This window comes from Microcebus murinus, chromosome 17 (assembly GCF_040939455.1).
Source record: "Microcebus murinus isolate Inina chromosome 17, M.murinus_Inina_mat1.0, whole genome shotgun sequence".
NCBI classification, from domain to species: domain Eukaryota; kingdom Metazoa; phylum Chordata; class Mammalia; order Primates; family Cheirogaleidae; genus Microcebus; species Microcebus murinus.
In genome coordinates, this window is record NC_134120.1 from 34,012,708 (window position 1) to 34,026,714 (window position 14,007).

At 46.0% G+C, this 14,007-nt stretch overlaps 1 protein-coding gene across 1 annotated transcript in view; it reads right to left on the bottom strand.

The window, feature by feature from the left end:
* The window catches only part of MOCOS (molybdenum cofactor sulfurase), a 44,547-nt gene that overhangs the window by 14,100 nt on the left and 16,440 nt on the right, over positions 1–14,007 (bottom strand). Inside the window, exons 7-11 of the mRNA XM_012742140.2 lie at positions 10,287–10,403; positions 8,628–9,065; positions 6,369–6,531; positions 4,317–4,395; positions 2,542–2,666 (exon numbers count right to left, since the gene is read on the bottom strand). Coding sequence (XP_012597594.1) covers positions 2,542–2,666; positions 4,317–4,395; positions 6,369–6,531; positions 8,628–9,065; positions 10,287–10,403 — 922 coding nt within the window. The remainder of the gene's footprint in view (positions 1–2,541; positions 2,667–4,316; positions 4,396–6,368; positions 6,532–8,627; positions 9,066–10,286; positions 10,404–14,007) is intronic.

Genomic DNA, 14,007 nt, shown 5'->3' on the forward strand with positions numbered 1-14,007 from the left:
TCAACTGTGTACTATTAAAAATTATGATAAGAACTCAATCTAGGAGAAATTCCCTAACATTTAGACTTCTTGCAATCACAGTAAACTTTAAAAAATTCTTATAAATTGCACAGAAGTATGATAAGGTGATCACTGAAAGATTTCCAAGCACAAAATATATAACACTAAGATAAAATTCTATTGAAGAAGCAGAAAGGAAATACAAGTTGAAGAAGGAAAGGGAAAGAAATAAAATTTCTGACCATTAAAAGACAATTCGTTCATGTATATTTAATGAATATTCATGAGATCCCACGGGCTATATTGAAAAGGGAAATGTATGAATTTTAATTTACAATGACAATATTTATAATGTGCAGTAAATCACATCCTTTGAAACTGTTTAAGCTGTTTTAAAAACTGTAATGACAATGTAAAAATGTAGGAGGAGGAATATAGCTTTAAAAAATTCTTCTAAGGTGTGCCATCGTAAAAATGTAGACCCTCATAAGTGGCATCTTTGAAGTGTAGTCACGGCTGACACACCTACTCCATTACTCTACAGGAAGCAGACAGCAGGTTGTCTTCGGTCCTCTGTGCCCACCACCTTTGCCTCACTCAGGCTTCATCCTCCCACCAGGACAGTCCCCGCCGCCTCCTGCCTGGTACCTTTGCTTCCCACTCAGGTGCAGACCCTACAGCAAGTCAGGAGTGTCTTTGGAACACACATGGCATCATGAAACTCCTCCACTTAGAGTTCTCCAGTGAGTTCCCCAACCACAAGGTAAAGGCACTGACTCCTCAGCAGCACACTCGTTCCTTCTCCCCAGCTCTTTGCCGTCACTCCTCTGCTCACATCCGACCCTCCTAAAGCCTTCTCTGAGCCCATGAATGCCAAGCCCTGCCATGCTGCTCCCAAGTAATCTTCCTGTCTCTGCCCGGAAAGCTCCTGCTGTCCTGTTAAGAGGTAGCTCCAAACTCGCCTCCTCCCTGAAGCCTTCTGTGACTCATTCCAGGCGTAGGGAACTCTCCTGCATGCCAGTCCCTTTGCACAGACCTTTATTACATTCCTTGTGTTGTAGTGTCACTGTCCGCTGATGAGTCATCTCCCCAACTGAGACTCCGAAGGACGAGGATCAGGTCTTGGTTATCTCAGCCAGCCTCCTGAGGGCCAAGCCAGACCCCAACTAGTCATCAGATGCCACGAATGATTGGAACTTAGAGATTTCACTGTAGCTCCCTTCTCTAGATAATCGACAAGGGTAGCACCAGTCCTGACAAATCCCACCGCTTACATGTCTCTACCCTTGGAAAAATCCATTTCTCTCTCCCTTTCAATCATGTCTCTAAGCTTACCCAGACCCAGACCCCACTAGCTAATCTCCTCAATAAAATGAGCAGGAATGTATTCCCCTTCTCCATCACATAGCAACTCAAATTCTTTAACAGCTTATGGCATGAAAAATCATCAAAACTTTAAGAAGTCTAAGTAGATTATATCCTTTGACTTCTCTCTATATCTTGCATTTTCAGGGGTTCATGGGTTAGCTGGTACAGGTCCCTAGACCCAGTTATTGGTCTTATATGGTCAAAATGCTATTCAGATTTACAAGCCAGTATGTCTAGGAGCCGATCACCAGGCTTAGTCATCCCTGAACAAACTGGCAATGTAACAATGATCTACTCATTCATTTATTCGTCTAGCATCCGATTCATTCATCTAGCATTTATTGAGCAACTATTATGTGCCAGGCATTGTTCTAAGCATGGGAAGATAGCACTGAAGAAAACAGACAATAATGCCTGTCCTCATGGAGCTCACAGTCTAGTGGAGGGAACATAGAACAGAAAATAAGTGAACAGAATACACAGTCAAAAGGATACCGAAAGTGCCAATGAGAAAAATAAAGCAGAGAAGGTTGCTGCAGAGGTTCAGGTACAGGCTGCAGTTCTAAAGAGGGCAGTCAGGCCAGGCTTCCTTGAGAAGGTGCCATTTGAGCAGACACCTGAAAATGATCTTTTCTGCACCTATGGGACTGTCAACTCAATGTCATTTATTCTCTATGGCTTCACTTCATCTTAAGAGTGGCTTATGGCGGGAAAAACTGTGAAAACTTTTATACATCTAAGTAGTTGAGGTCTGCAGAAATTAGGGCACGATGGGGTTCAAATACTTGCCATGGATGTACTACCATTTGGTGATAGAACTGAAAGCTAGAAACCCAGGTTTCTAGCTTTTAGTTCCTGCTTCCAGGTCCTTGCTAAGGACATAGCAAAGCTATTAATGTTTTTAGTTAATGAAGTGAACTAAGTGTGCTTCTAAACATGCAGGACGGAGGCTGAATGATTGCTCAGAGCCTCCTAGGTGTCCTTAAGGGAACCCTGGAGCCCACTCGTCTTCTGACCTGGGGCCACCCCAGCAGCTTTCTGCCAAAGGCTGAACGCCTCCACTTTCTGTACATGAGCACATCATCCTGTAAATCCATTTTATAAGTTGTTTTTGATGTGTACAAGCATAAGCCAGTGTTCCTATCCCCTAAGAACCAACCCAAAATGTAATACCTTGTCCATGTTTCTTCTTTGCATTCCTTTGAAAGTTGGAACTTTGTTTGATCAAATGACATGGACGGCCAAAAAACTTTGACAACCAGCTTGAAATTTTTTCTCCACAATCATAAGTGTTTACCCTGGCAAAAAAATAAAAGAGAGAGAGAGAAAAAGATGAACTATTAGACAGTATTCCTTTAAATAAGAATCTATGCTGCAAAAAGTTAGATTTCAAAATAAATAAAACAAAACATTGCATGAGCCCTGGGGAGAAGGCAGCCTAAAGCCTGCATCCCTGCCTCAGGTAGGTAGTGGTAGGGGCAAGGAGATGTCTTTCATTCTTTGTGTTACACAAGATGGTTTGGCTGAACTGTGGCACTGTCCAGGCCTGGTGCCTGGCTGGTAGAGGTCTGGGTCATCCTCCAAGGTGGGCGGAGGTCACAGGCTTTGTTTTCAGCAGAGAGGGGATGATTAGAATCATTAACTGTCGTTAAACAGCAATAGCCTAGAACTGAGGGCCCTCCCTTTAAAAGCTCTGTATTTCTGCTTATGTACAGGAATTTGGATTTTGAGATGATAATCTACCATTTTCCTCTTTTGCTGGCAAAGTAATAAACTTCTCTTTCCTTCTCCTCAAACCATTTGTTCTCGGTCTTCTGATGCAGCCTCAAGGACAAGTGCCGAGCTTTCAGTCACATCCTAATTCAATCCATCAGCAGCTCAGGTGATTCTATTTCCAGAATACATATCTGACCCCTACCTGATTTTCTCCCTGACCCTGGTCCAAGCCTCCATCTTGTCTCACCTGTGTTGCTAACACAGGTGCTTGGCTGGCCTTCCCACTTGCACCCTACCCCAACTATTCTACACCCACCAGCCAGTCTTTTCAAAATGTGAATCAGGTCTCCTCCCTCACCATGGGCCTCCTCTGGACTGCTGCAGTGGCCTCCAAGCTGTTCCCACTGCTCTACCCTGTCTTCCCGCCCCATGCTCTGCATCCAGCACTGTTCCAGGCTCTGCAGGGAGCAACACAGGCATCCTAGTGCGAGGGACTGAAGATTAATAAACAAACATATACTATGTTGGGAACAATAAAGGTGAAGGAGAGGCCGGGCACAGTGGCTCACGCCTGTAATCCTAGCACTCTGGGAGGCCGAGGCGGGCAGATTGCTCGAGGTCAGGAGTTCGAAACCAGCCTCAGCAAGAGCGAGACCCCATCTCTACTATAAATAGAAACAAATTAATTGGTCAACTAATACATATATAGAAAAAATTAGCCGGGCATGGTGACACATGCCTGTAGTCCCAGCTACTTGGGAGGCTGAGGCAGCAGGATCGCTTGAGCCCAGGAGTTTGAGGTTGCTATGAGCTAGGCTGACGCCACAGCACTCACTCTAGCCTGGGCAACAAAGTGAGACTCTGTCTCAAAAAAAAAAAAGAAAAGAAAAAAGGTGATGGAGACAACACAGCAGGGCAAAGGGAGGGGCTGATTTCTGGGGGTGGGCAGGTGGCCCCCTGAAAAGGGGACTTTCGAACAGACACCTGTTGGAGGTGAGACTGATGGGAAGAGCATTCCAGGCAGAAGGAACAGTAAGTGCAAAGACTTGAGGGGGAACATGCTTGGTAGGTTTGAAGAATACCAAGGAGCCAGTGTGGTTAGAGCAGAACGTGCGAGGGGGAAAGCAGCAGCAGCCTGGATCGAACAGAGGACGGATCCCACAGGGCATTGCTCTCCTCCACCCTGTGCTGCTGCGAGGGGGGAAGAGATTTCACCTGCCTCTGAGTCTCACCTGGCAGCACAGACCTTGCTCTGGCAAATCTGAGCCCTTTCACCATTTTCCTCAAGAGGCACCTCTATAGGCTCCATCCCTAGTAAAGAAAGGTTAGAGTCAAATTTATTGTTACATAAAAAGAACAACTACCTAACTTCGAAATACACTACAAAGCTATATAACAAAAACAGCATCCAGGGGTGGGGAACCTGCAGCCTCAAGGCCACATGTGGCCCTCCAGATCCCCGAATGTGGCTCCTTGACCAAATCCAAACTTCATAGAACAAATCTCTTTATTAAAAGGATTTGTCTTGTGAAATTTGGATTTGGTCAAAAGGCTGCACTCAAGGATCCAGAAAGCCACATGTGGCCCCAAGACTGCAGGTTCCCCACTCTGAATAGAACAAAATAGGGAACCCAGAAAAAAATCCATGCATTTATAGCCAACTCATTTTGACAAAGGTGCCAAGAACACACAGTGGAGAAAGAACAGTCTCTTCAATAAATGGTGCTGGAAAACTGGATGTCCACAAGCAGAAAAATAAAACTAGACCCCTATCCTTCACCATATAAAAAAATCAACTTAAAACAGATTAAAGACTTAAACATAAGACCAAAATCTATGAAACTACTAAAAGAAAATGTGGGAGAAATGCTTAGGACATTGGTCTGGGCAAAGATTTTCTCATAATACCCTGAAATAAAAATAAAAATAAAACCTCAAAAGCACAGACAACAAAAGCAAAAATAGGTGGATGGCATTACATCAAACTAAAAAGCTTCTTTCTACACAGCCAAGAAAGTCAACAGAGTAAAAAGACAATCTATGGAATGGGAGAAAATATTTGCAAACTATATATATCTGAAAAAAAAAGAGTTAATCTCCAAATATACAAGGAACGCCTACAACACAATAGTAAAAAATAAATAAATACACATTCTAATAACCTGATTTAAAAATGGCCTAAGGACTTGAATAGACATTTCTCCAAAGCATCTCCAAAGAAGATATACAAATGGTCAACAGGTATATGAAAAAATTCTCAACATTACTTGTTATATAAAAACATTGTTGGGAGGAAGAGGAGAAGAATCTGAAGGAAATGTGGCCAAATGTTAAGATTTGTTAAAACTGAATGCTGTAATTGTGTATTATGTTATTCTCTATATCTGTGCTATCAACATTGTAGCCTCTAACTACATGTAGCTATTTAATTTAATTAAAATTAAATAAAATTTAAAATTCATCTCTGGTATTCCACTAGCCACATGTCAAGTGCTCAAAGCCACTTGCAACTAGTGGCTACCGAACTGGACAATATAGGTAGTGAACAGTTCCATCATCACAGAAATTTCTATTGGACAGAGCTGTTCTGTACTTTTCTTTTTTGTTGTTGTTGTTCTTGAGACAGAGTCTCGCTTTGTTGCCCAGGCTAGAGTGAGTGCCATGGCATCAGCCTAGCTCACAGCAACCTCAAACTCCTGGGCTCAAGCAATCCTGCTGCCTCAGCCTCCTGAGTAGCTGAGACTACAGGCATGTGCCACCATGCCCGGCTAATTTTTTCTATATATATTAGTTGGCCAATTAATTTGTTTCTATTTATAGTAGAGATGGGGTCTCGCTCTTGCTCAGGCTGGTTTCGAACTCCTGACCTCAAGCAATCCGCCCACCTCGGCCTCCCAGAGTGCTAGGATTACAGGCGTGAACCACTGCACCCAGCCATGTACTTTTCTATATGTTAGATCATTCATAATAAAAATCAACAAGGAAAAATTAAAGCTTGCAGTACATATCATGATGAGAGAAGAAAATAAAAGTGATGTAAGTAAAAAGGATATAATATAATTCATACAAACTTTATGCCTCTTTACTTTCTGTTTGGGCTATTAGATCTTTACCTTTCCCCAGAATTTCCCCAAACAAACTCTTTGTTGTCTTTCCTAGACATTATTTCACTTACTTTAGGATTATTTTAATTTTTGGTAGAAGAAAGGCCATTATTTTAATTTCACATGAGTATGAAAGCTGCTCTTGTAAGCTGCTCTATGAAAATGAAGCAGTCTTCCCACCTTGGGCTTTGATGACCATGATCTTTTGCTGCAGGTCGATGAAGGGCTGGATCAGGCAGAGACGTGGTTCCTGCTTCTGACTCAGGCAAATGCCGTTGTGATTCACAACCATCCAGCTCCGGTCGTATAGCAGCCCCTGGTTTCCTACAGGCCACCTGGTCACCTAAACAAAAAGGTGGGTGTCTTTTAGGCTAGGGCCCTCATGATGATCTTCACATTATTGTACAATGGCTGCACAAATACAGATGGACTCCATGAATTCAGCATCTACTGTTGAAGGAAGGAAGGAAGAGAAGAAACTAAAACCAAGATGACAATGCAAGGAGACAGTGTGGGAGCTAGATACCTTCCATTCGGCCCCCAGGTCCACATTCCATTTTCTTCCACTTCAACCTGTGTTTTAAGCAGTAATGCGCGTGCACCACAGAACATTCAGAGAGTACAAGCGCCTGCAGTACAAAGCAGGGCTCCTCCCCGGCCGGCTCCAACTCCCCTGCCCACAGCTGTGTGTCTGCTGCTCCTGCTTTCGTGTATCCTTCTGCGGCAGTGGATGCCTGTCCAAGCATACCCTAATAGTATAGACAAATTTCTTGCACAATTGTGTCTGTAATAGAATGGTCACTGAGTTGATCCATGTTAAATGTATCAGTTTTCCTGAATTCTTTATATTTCTACAAAATTAAAATTCAAATTACACCAATGCCCAGATCTTACTTTTTAATACCATTTCAAAGAAAACTAACTAGGACTCCTTGGAGAAAGTGTTGATTCTAGGGCTGGGTCAGGGAATGTACAAGATAAGCCAGGAGCATCTTGTAGTGCCAGAAAAGGGAGGAAGTGCTTGAAAGACAAAATGATGGGGTTGTCATGGGGATGCAGGAGCCAATGGACAGCATGAGTAATGGCCAAGCTGGGAGAGTGTGAGATAATAACAATAATATAGCATTGGATGATAACTCAAAGTATAAAATCAATATCCATGAGTTTATGTTGATGTACATAAATTATTGAATAAATAAATGCACTAGGGAGAAAAGACAAAACTCCCATACAGAAGAATTCCAACTATATATGTAAATACTCCCCCTTGAAGGAAATGGAGCATAATTCCTCACCCTGTAAGTGTGCACGGCACCTAGTGACTGGCTTCCAAAAATACAGTATGGAAAGGAGGTAGGGCAGAAACTTTATAGTGAAGAAGCCTGACAAATGCTACCTCAGCCAGGTGACCCAGGTTAACGTCAATAGTGACAAGTCATGTTGAGGGTATGTACCCTGACAGAATATGATGAGAAGAGCACTTTACATATGTGGTCATCTTCTCCAAAAAACACATAAATAGCTAATCATGAGAAAGACATGAGACAAACCTAAATTGAGGCACATTCTAAAAAATACCTGACCAATACCCCTCAAAACCTGTGAAGTTATCAACAACAAGGAAAGTCTGAGAGACCATTATGGCCCAAAAGAGCTTAAGGAAACATGACAGCTAAATGTAATACGACATTCTAGATGGGATCAGGATGAGGACATTGGGAGACACTAGGGGAAAAAGGACAGTAGGAGAAAACTAATGAAATCGAAATACAGTATTAAGGTTAGCACAATAGACACCCACCAGTGTAAAAACACCTGAAAGTTAAAGCTCACAGCTCCTATAAAACAATAGCACAAAAGGGAAAACAAAATAAGTTATAATCCGATATGATGAAAACAACACTATTCCACAGATCAATACTAACACTGAAGGTGAATGGTCTTAATACTCCACTTAAAAGACACAGACTGGCTGAATGGATGAAAATACACACCAAGTATACACTATCTCCAAGAAACACATCTAACTCACAAAAACTCACACAGACTCAAGGTAAAGAGATGTCAAAAAATATTCCACGCGAATGGAAACCAGAAGTGAGCAGGTGTGGCCATTCTCATATCAGATAAAATAGAATTTAAATCAACAATGGAAAAAAAAAGACAAAGATGGTCATTATATAATGGTAAAGGGAGCAGTTCAACAAGAAGACATAAGAATCATAAATATATATGCACCTAGCACAGAAGCTCCCGGATTCATAAAGCAAATTCTACTACACTTAAGCAAAGAAATAAGCAGAATGAGAACGGCTTTTTCACCACAAAATACCCTGACCAATGATTCTGAATTTTTGCATGCTTTTCTTCACTTTACCAAAAAAAATTTCTAGGGTCAATAAAGAGATGGAGTTTCTGTGCCATAGCGAAAACCCTTACCTCAAATGCAGCACAGGATTTGATGGGGTAGAGGTAAAGGTTGGTGACAACGTGTGGCCCAAGGTCCCCATCCCGGACCCCTACAGCTTTCTCTGAAGGTGTCTGCTGGGTTCCGGTGGCCTCACGCAGAGGAGGGGGCACGGCCCCGGCAGGAACAGCAGAGGATGATTCAGTCCAAACCCCGGCGTCTGTGAGAGCGCCTTCCCTCGAGGAGAGGCCACGGCTGCACTCGGCCTCTGCTGCAGGGGCTCCGGCCTCCAGGGCAGCGCAGGCCTGAGGCACAGGCTGGCCACCAGCCGAGCACAGGCGGGTGTCTATGATGAACCTGAGAAAGGCCTGGGCATCCTCCAGCGTAGACATGTATCCAAACGAAATCCTCACCGAGCCGGTAGGCTGCCCATCCACAAGGTCGATGTCGTCTCCACAGACGTGCCCGGCCTAGAACAAAAGGTAAGTAAATTAGCCACAGGGATGAGCAGACACGTGGGGAACACCTTTGTAAAACGGATTTTGTTAATTTTAAGGTTAACCCGGGAAGACTCTAATTAATATGTGCCGTGTGTCTGAGACACGGTTCAGTTCTGCATGCTCAGGGTCCCACTGTCTGGACCTCACTTTGCTCCTCTGTAAATTGGGGCTCAGATCAATCTGAAGGGGCCACTAAAAGGTTTAACAGAAATATTTCATGGAAAGTGTTTGCCCAGAGCTGGCCACAGAGCCAGCCCATGGCAGGGGCAATGCAGACCAAGGCTTCAGAAGTACCGAGGGGTCGCTTCATGGTCCTACACGGGGCCAAGGCGGCAGAAACACCCCTGGCCACTCCCTTTCGCCTCTTGGTACTGCAGGGAGGCCTGAGCCCTGAGAGCCACCCCTGGACAAGAGGGAACGGCAGAGATGCTGCCCTGAGAATGACCAGCCTGAGAGCCCCTGCTGGGAGGTGGGAAGAAGGTGAGAAGGTCCAAGTCAGTCACCCACATAGATAGAGCCACGGCATTGCACAGGGTCAAATGTCATATCTAGAACAGCATTTCTTTCTGTTCTGAGCCCCCCTATCCCTACCTCCTTTACTCCTCTCCTTCCTTTTCTCCCTCTACCCCTCTTCCTTTTAAACAGATCCCAATTCATGGTTAGTTGGGATCTAGCATATACAATATTTAGTGTCAACGCAAATGAAACTCAAATCAGAAACCCTTCCAAAGTAAGGGCTCTTTACTACTCAAATTATTCTCATGAAATGGCTCAAAACTGGCTGAACCCTGAAGTGAGAAACCAGAGGAGAGGCAGGGAGGGAGGAGATCCTGTGACTCCACACCCAACCCGATGTGAGCCGACTCCAGCCTGGAGGCCGGCCCTGGGGAGGAATGAAGCAGTTACGGGCATATCCTAACACATCTCTTATTAACCCTCATCTCTGCCTTTACATGTTTGGCCTCAAAGTAAAAAAAATGAATCAGAAAGTCCTGCCACAGAGATAATATCTTGAAACTTTTTCTATTTTGTTGACCCCTTTCTCCTTTGTACATCCACAGAGCAGGCTTGGAGAAATGCGCCTGGCAGAGCCAACCCCTGCCCAGACACAGACCCAGCCACAGGTGTCATTGGAGGTGCCACCACTGGGTCTTGCCAGGCAGCATGTGGGCCACAGGGTCCTGGACCAACCTCAAGGTTCTTCCTGACCATCTCGTTGCTGATCCCCAGGTGCCTCTGGCAGGCCCCAGTGTTGCAGAAGCAGCCGGTTCGCAAGTGGATGTTGTACAGACTGGCCATCTTGTCCACCTGCGGATCCAATGTGACATGGAGCCAGCGTTACAAATGCGCAGTTGTAGTCTGATTGCCTGGGAGAGAGTTTCAAATCAGCCTTTGGACCTTTCTCTCCCAACAATCGAAGGAGGATGCAAGCCTGGCATTTTGCTCTAAAATGCCACGATCTATCAAGACTTTATCAGACATTTTATAAAATGTTACTGAGAATTAAAGTCTATCCAGTTGGATTATCATATCAAATTCATGTCAAATCCCAGGTTAAGAGCCCACATGTTTCCACATTTCAGTGGGGCTAGAGATGCCAGCAGTGTTGGTACCGGCTGCACAGGGCCGGACCACAGAAGGGGCCCCGTGAAGTGTGGTCAGAGCAGCACCGCCTTGGCTCGCAGCCTGGTCTACAAACATTACCGTGTTGACAATATGTATCATGGATTTGCTTTTCCTGATTTCTCCAACTTTGGGTTCAATCACAGAATTGCTGAGTAGTCCAGAAGTTCCCAAGGCTCTTTCCTGCCCTCTGGAGGCTCTGGGAGGTGGTTCATTCACTTGAGGCCCAGAGATGTCTGCCCCAGCTCCTCCCAGCAGTGGGGCAAGGACTCCATTTCCCCCAAGGGCCTGGGGTCCCAGTGAGGGTCCTCAGCCCAGGTGGCTCAGGCTGAACTCAAGGGAAGCAGTCACCTAACTACATTGAGGGACACAAAAACATCTTGCTCAGCTGGTTAAGACTTTAACCAGCTTCTCTCCCTGGGAAGTCACACGTAGAGTGGCCAGAGGCAGCCATGAGCACGGCCTCCTCTGAAGACCGCCGGTCACCACGCAGTCAGCCTGCGCTCCTGGCTGGGTGATGAAGCCTCCCGAAGATGCTGGTCAAGACCACACCTGTCTTCACTTGGGCCAGCTCTCCTGGTCTGTCCAAGTGACAAGAAGACATTTTCTGGGTAGAAGTGAAAGGCCTCAGAAGAACAACTCTGTTCTCTCACCCTGCCACAGAGACCTGCTAGTGAAATTCAGGGGTTCCCTGGCTCTGCGAGGAGAGACCTGGCAGCTCCACTGGGTCTGGCCTACTCCAGCTCCAGAGTCAGGTTTCCGTTCACAGGGCAACTCCCAGGGACACCCCACTTGCTCAACTCCCCCCAAGACGAATTAGAATCCCCCGGCCACCCCTACCTACTCCCCGATATTCACTGTTCAGTGACCATCACTGAGAAACAAGCCACCCAACCTTGGTAAAATAAAACAGTAACTATTTTATTATGCGCATGGCTACAGTGGGTCAGGAAGTCAGAACAGGCACACAGGAGATGGCCTGTTTCTGTCCCATGATGTCTTGAGTCTCAGCTGGGAGGACTGAGAGGCTGGGAGTGACTTGGCATCTGGGGGTTAGAATCATACGGAGACTCATTTACTCCTATGAGTGTCTGGTGCCCAGGGTGGGAGGGCTCCAAAATTAGAACTGCCAACCATGGTGCCTGCACTTGGCCTCTCCATGTGGCTTGGGCTTCCTTGCAGCATGGCAGCCTCAGGGTATAAGACAGTAACCAACACGGTAGCTCAGGGCTCCAAAAGTGAGTGTCCCAGGGAACAAAGCCAAATGGCATCACCTTTTCTGACCTAGCCTCAGAAGCCATGCAGGGTCACCCTCTTTGGCATTCTATTGGTCATGAACAAGTCACAAACCAGCCCAGATTCAAGGGGAAGAGACATGGACCCCAGCCCTCCATGGAGGAGCATCAAGGTCACATGGCAGAAGAGGATGTGGGTGGAAGACCCCGCTGTTCAGCCACACTTACCTTTTGTCCTAATTTCCCATAATGAGTCAGTCTCCTCCTGCCCTCAGCCCTGGGGAATCCCACACAGGCCCAGCCTATGCCCAGCCAGGTAGAGGAGGTTGGGGCTATGGTAAGGTGAGGGAAGGCCAAGAAACTGGCCCAGTCACAGGCACCAGAGCCTCCCAACCTGGGAGCCTTTGTGCTCAATGTGTATGGAGCACTTACTTTATCCTAGATCCTGTGCTGAAAGATGTTATCTATTGTACCTCATTGAAGTCTCATACCAACACTATAAGCAGGGTATATTTTTGTCCCCATTTCATAGACCCTTGGAAAGCTTAATCACCCAAGCTCACAGAGGCAGCCAGAAGCAGTCAGATTCTGAACCCACACTCTTAACCCCCACACAGAGTGACTGCCAACGGTGCGGAGAGCAGAATTAGGAGCCCTGGATACCAAAAGCAAGAACCCCAAAGCCTTCCCACAGAAGGCTGAATTATTTTACATATCCCCTGAAAAAGAGACGGCCAAACCCAACTATGATCTTTCCAAAGGCCTCTGAAATCCCTGTGGAATCCCCACACCGTGATGTCCCTCAGCCTGGGAAAACCAGAACTGGACTTTCCTGAACTGGCGTTGGCTGGCCATGCCTCGGCCATGGGAGCCGTTCATGCAGTGAGCATCCTGCACCAACGCACGGAGGCAGAAGCTCGTCCTGTGTCCGGCCCCGGGGAATGGGAGTCCCTGGGCACCTGGACAGGCAGCCCTCTCTGTCCCTGGTCGTTCCTCCTCTTTGAGGGTTCTTCCCCTCCACCCATGCCACAGCACATACCAATTTTATTTAGATTCGAGAAAAAAACTTATTTTACCAATTACCTAGAATAACACACTTAAGAAGGCAAACTTTTTCCCTCCATGCATTTTCCACCACCACCCACCCCAAAAGCATTTAAAATCACAAGCTTCTTAGTGGTGCTGGGACTAGTTCTGCTGGTAGGTCTGACGGCTGAGGGCAGCGGGAGAGACGGTCTGCACAGGTGACATGCTCAGGAGACAACCCGCGGCTGTAGAGTGTCTGCCCCTGAACGCCAGCAAGGACCAACATTTCCCCAGGAGGAATAATTCCCAACTGTGTTCTTTAGGAAGCTTATGGCTATTCAGAATGCAGGTGGATATTCCTTGGGATCTGGATTTTGTTCGGGAAATTTGGGGGTTAACAAAGGTGAATGAGGATGTGGCTTTCAGGGGAAGACCGGCACCATCTTCCAAACTTATCTGACAATCGAATCTGCTCCTCCCACAGCTGCTTTGGGAAGAAGGACCTTTAACTCCTGGTGCCGATCTGTGACACCCCACCTGGTGACCACCTACCACCATGCCTGAGTGCTCAGTGCAAGTCTGGACTTTTTAGGGGACCGGGAAGTGACCAGCTTACTCCACTGTGGCAAGGACCCAAGCAGTTCCCAGACTGCAAGCCACTGTTGGCATTTCTTTTTATGACTATATCTGCAGAAACTATCTTCAACCAACCCACGAAATACTTTGGATTCGTAATACACACAAACCAAAGCAGAAACAGGCCTTCTGTGACACTGAGAGCATCGTGTCTGCTTGTCATAAGAGAGAGTTTAAGAAAAGGGTTGTACCACCAGGTCTGCAAACAACATGCAAGCATCAGTGCAAGCAAGCCCATGGTTCTGAGGGACATTGCAACATGGTCTGACACATCACTGGGTCCACCAGGCTGTCTGCACATGAAATGACCTCAGCCATGGGGATCTGTCTGCACTGCCTCACTGTCTGGACTATTTTAGTGTGTCTCCCTCACTGGCAAACTGTCCGCTGTC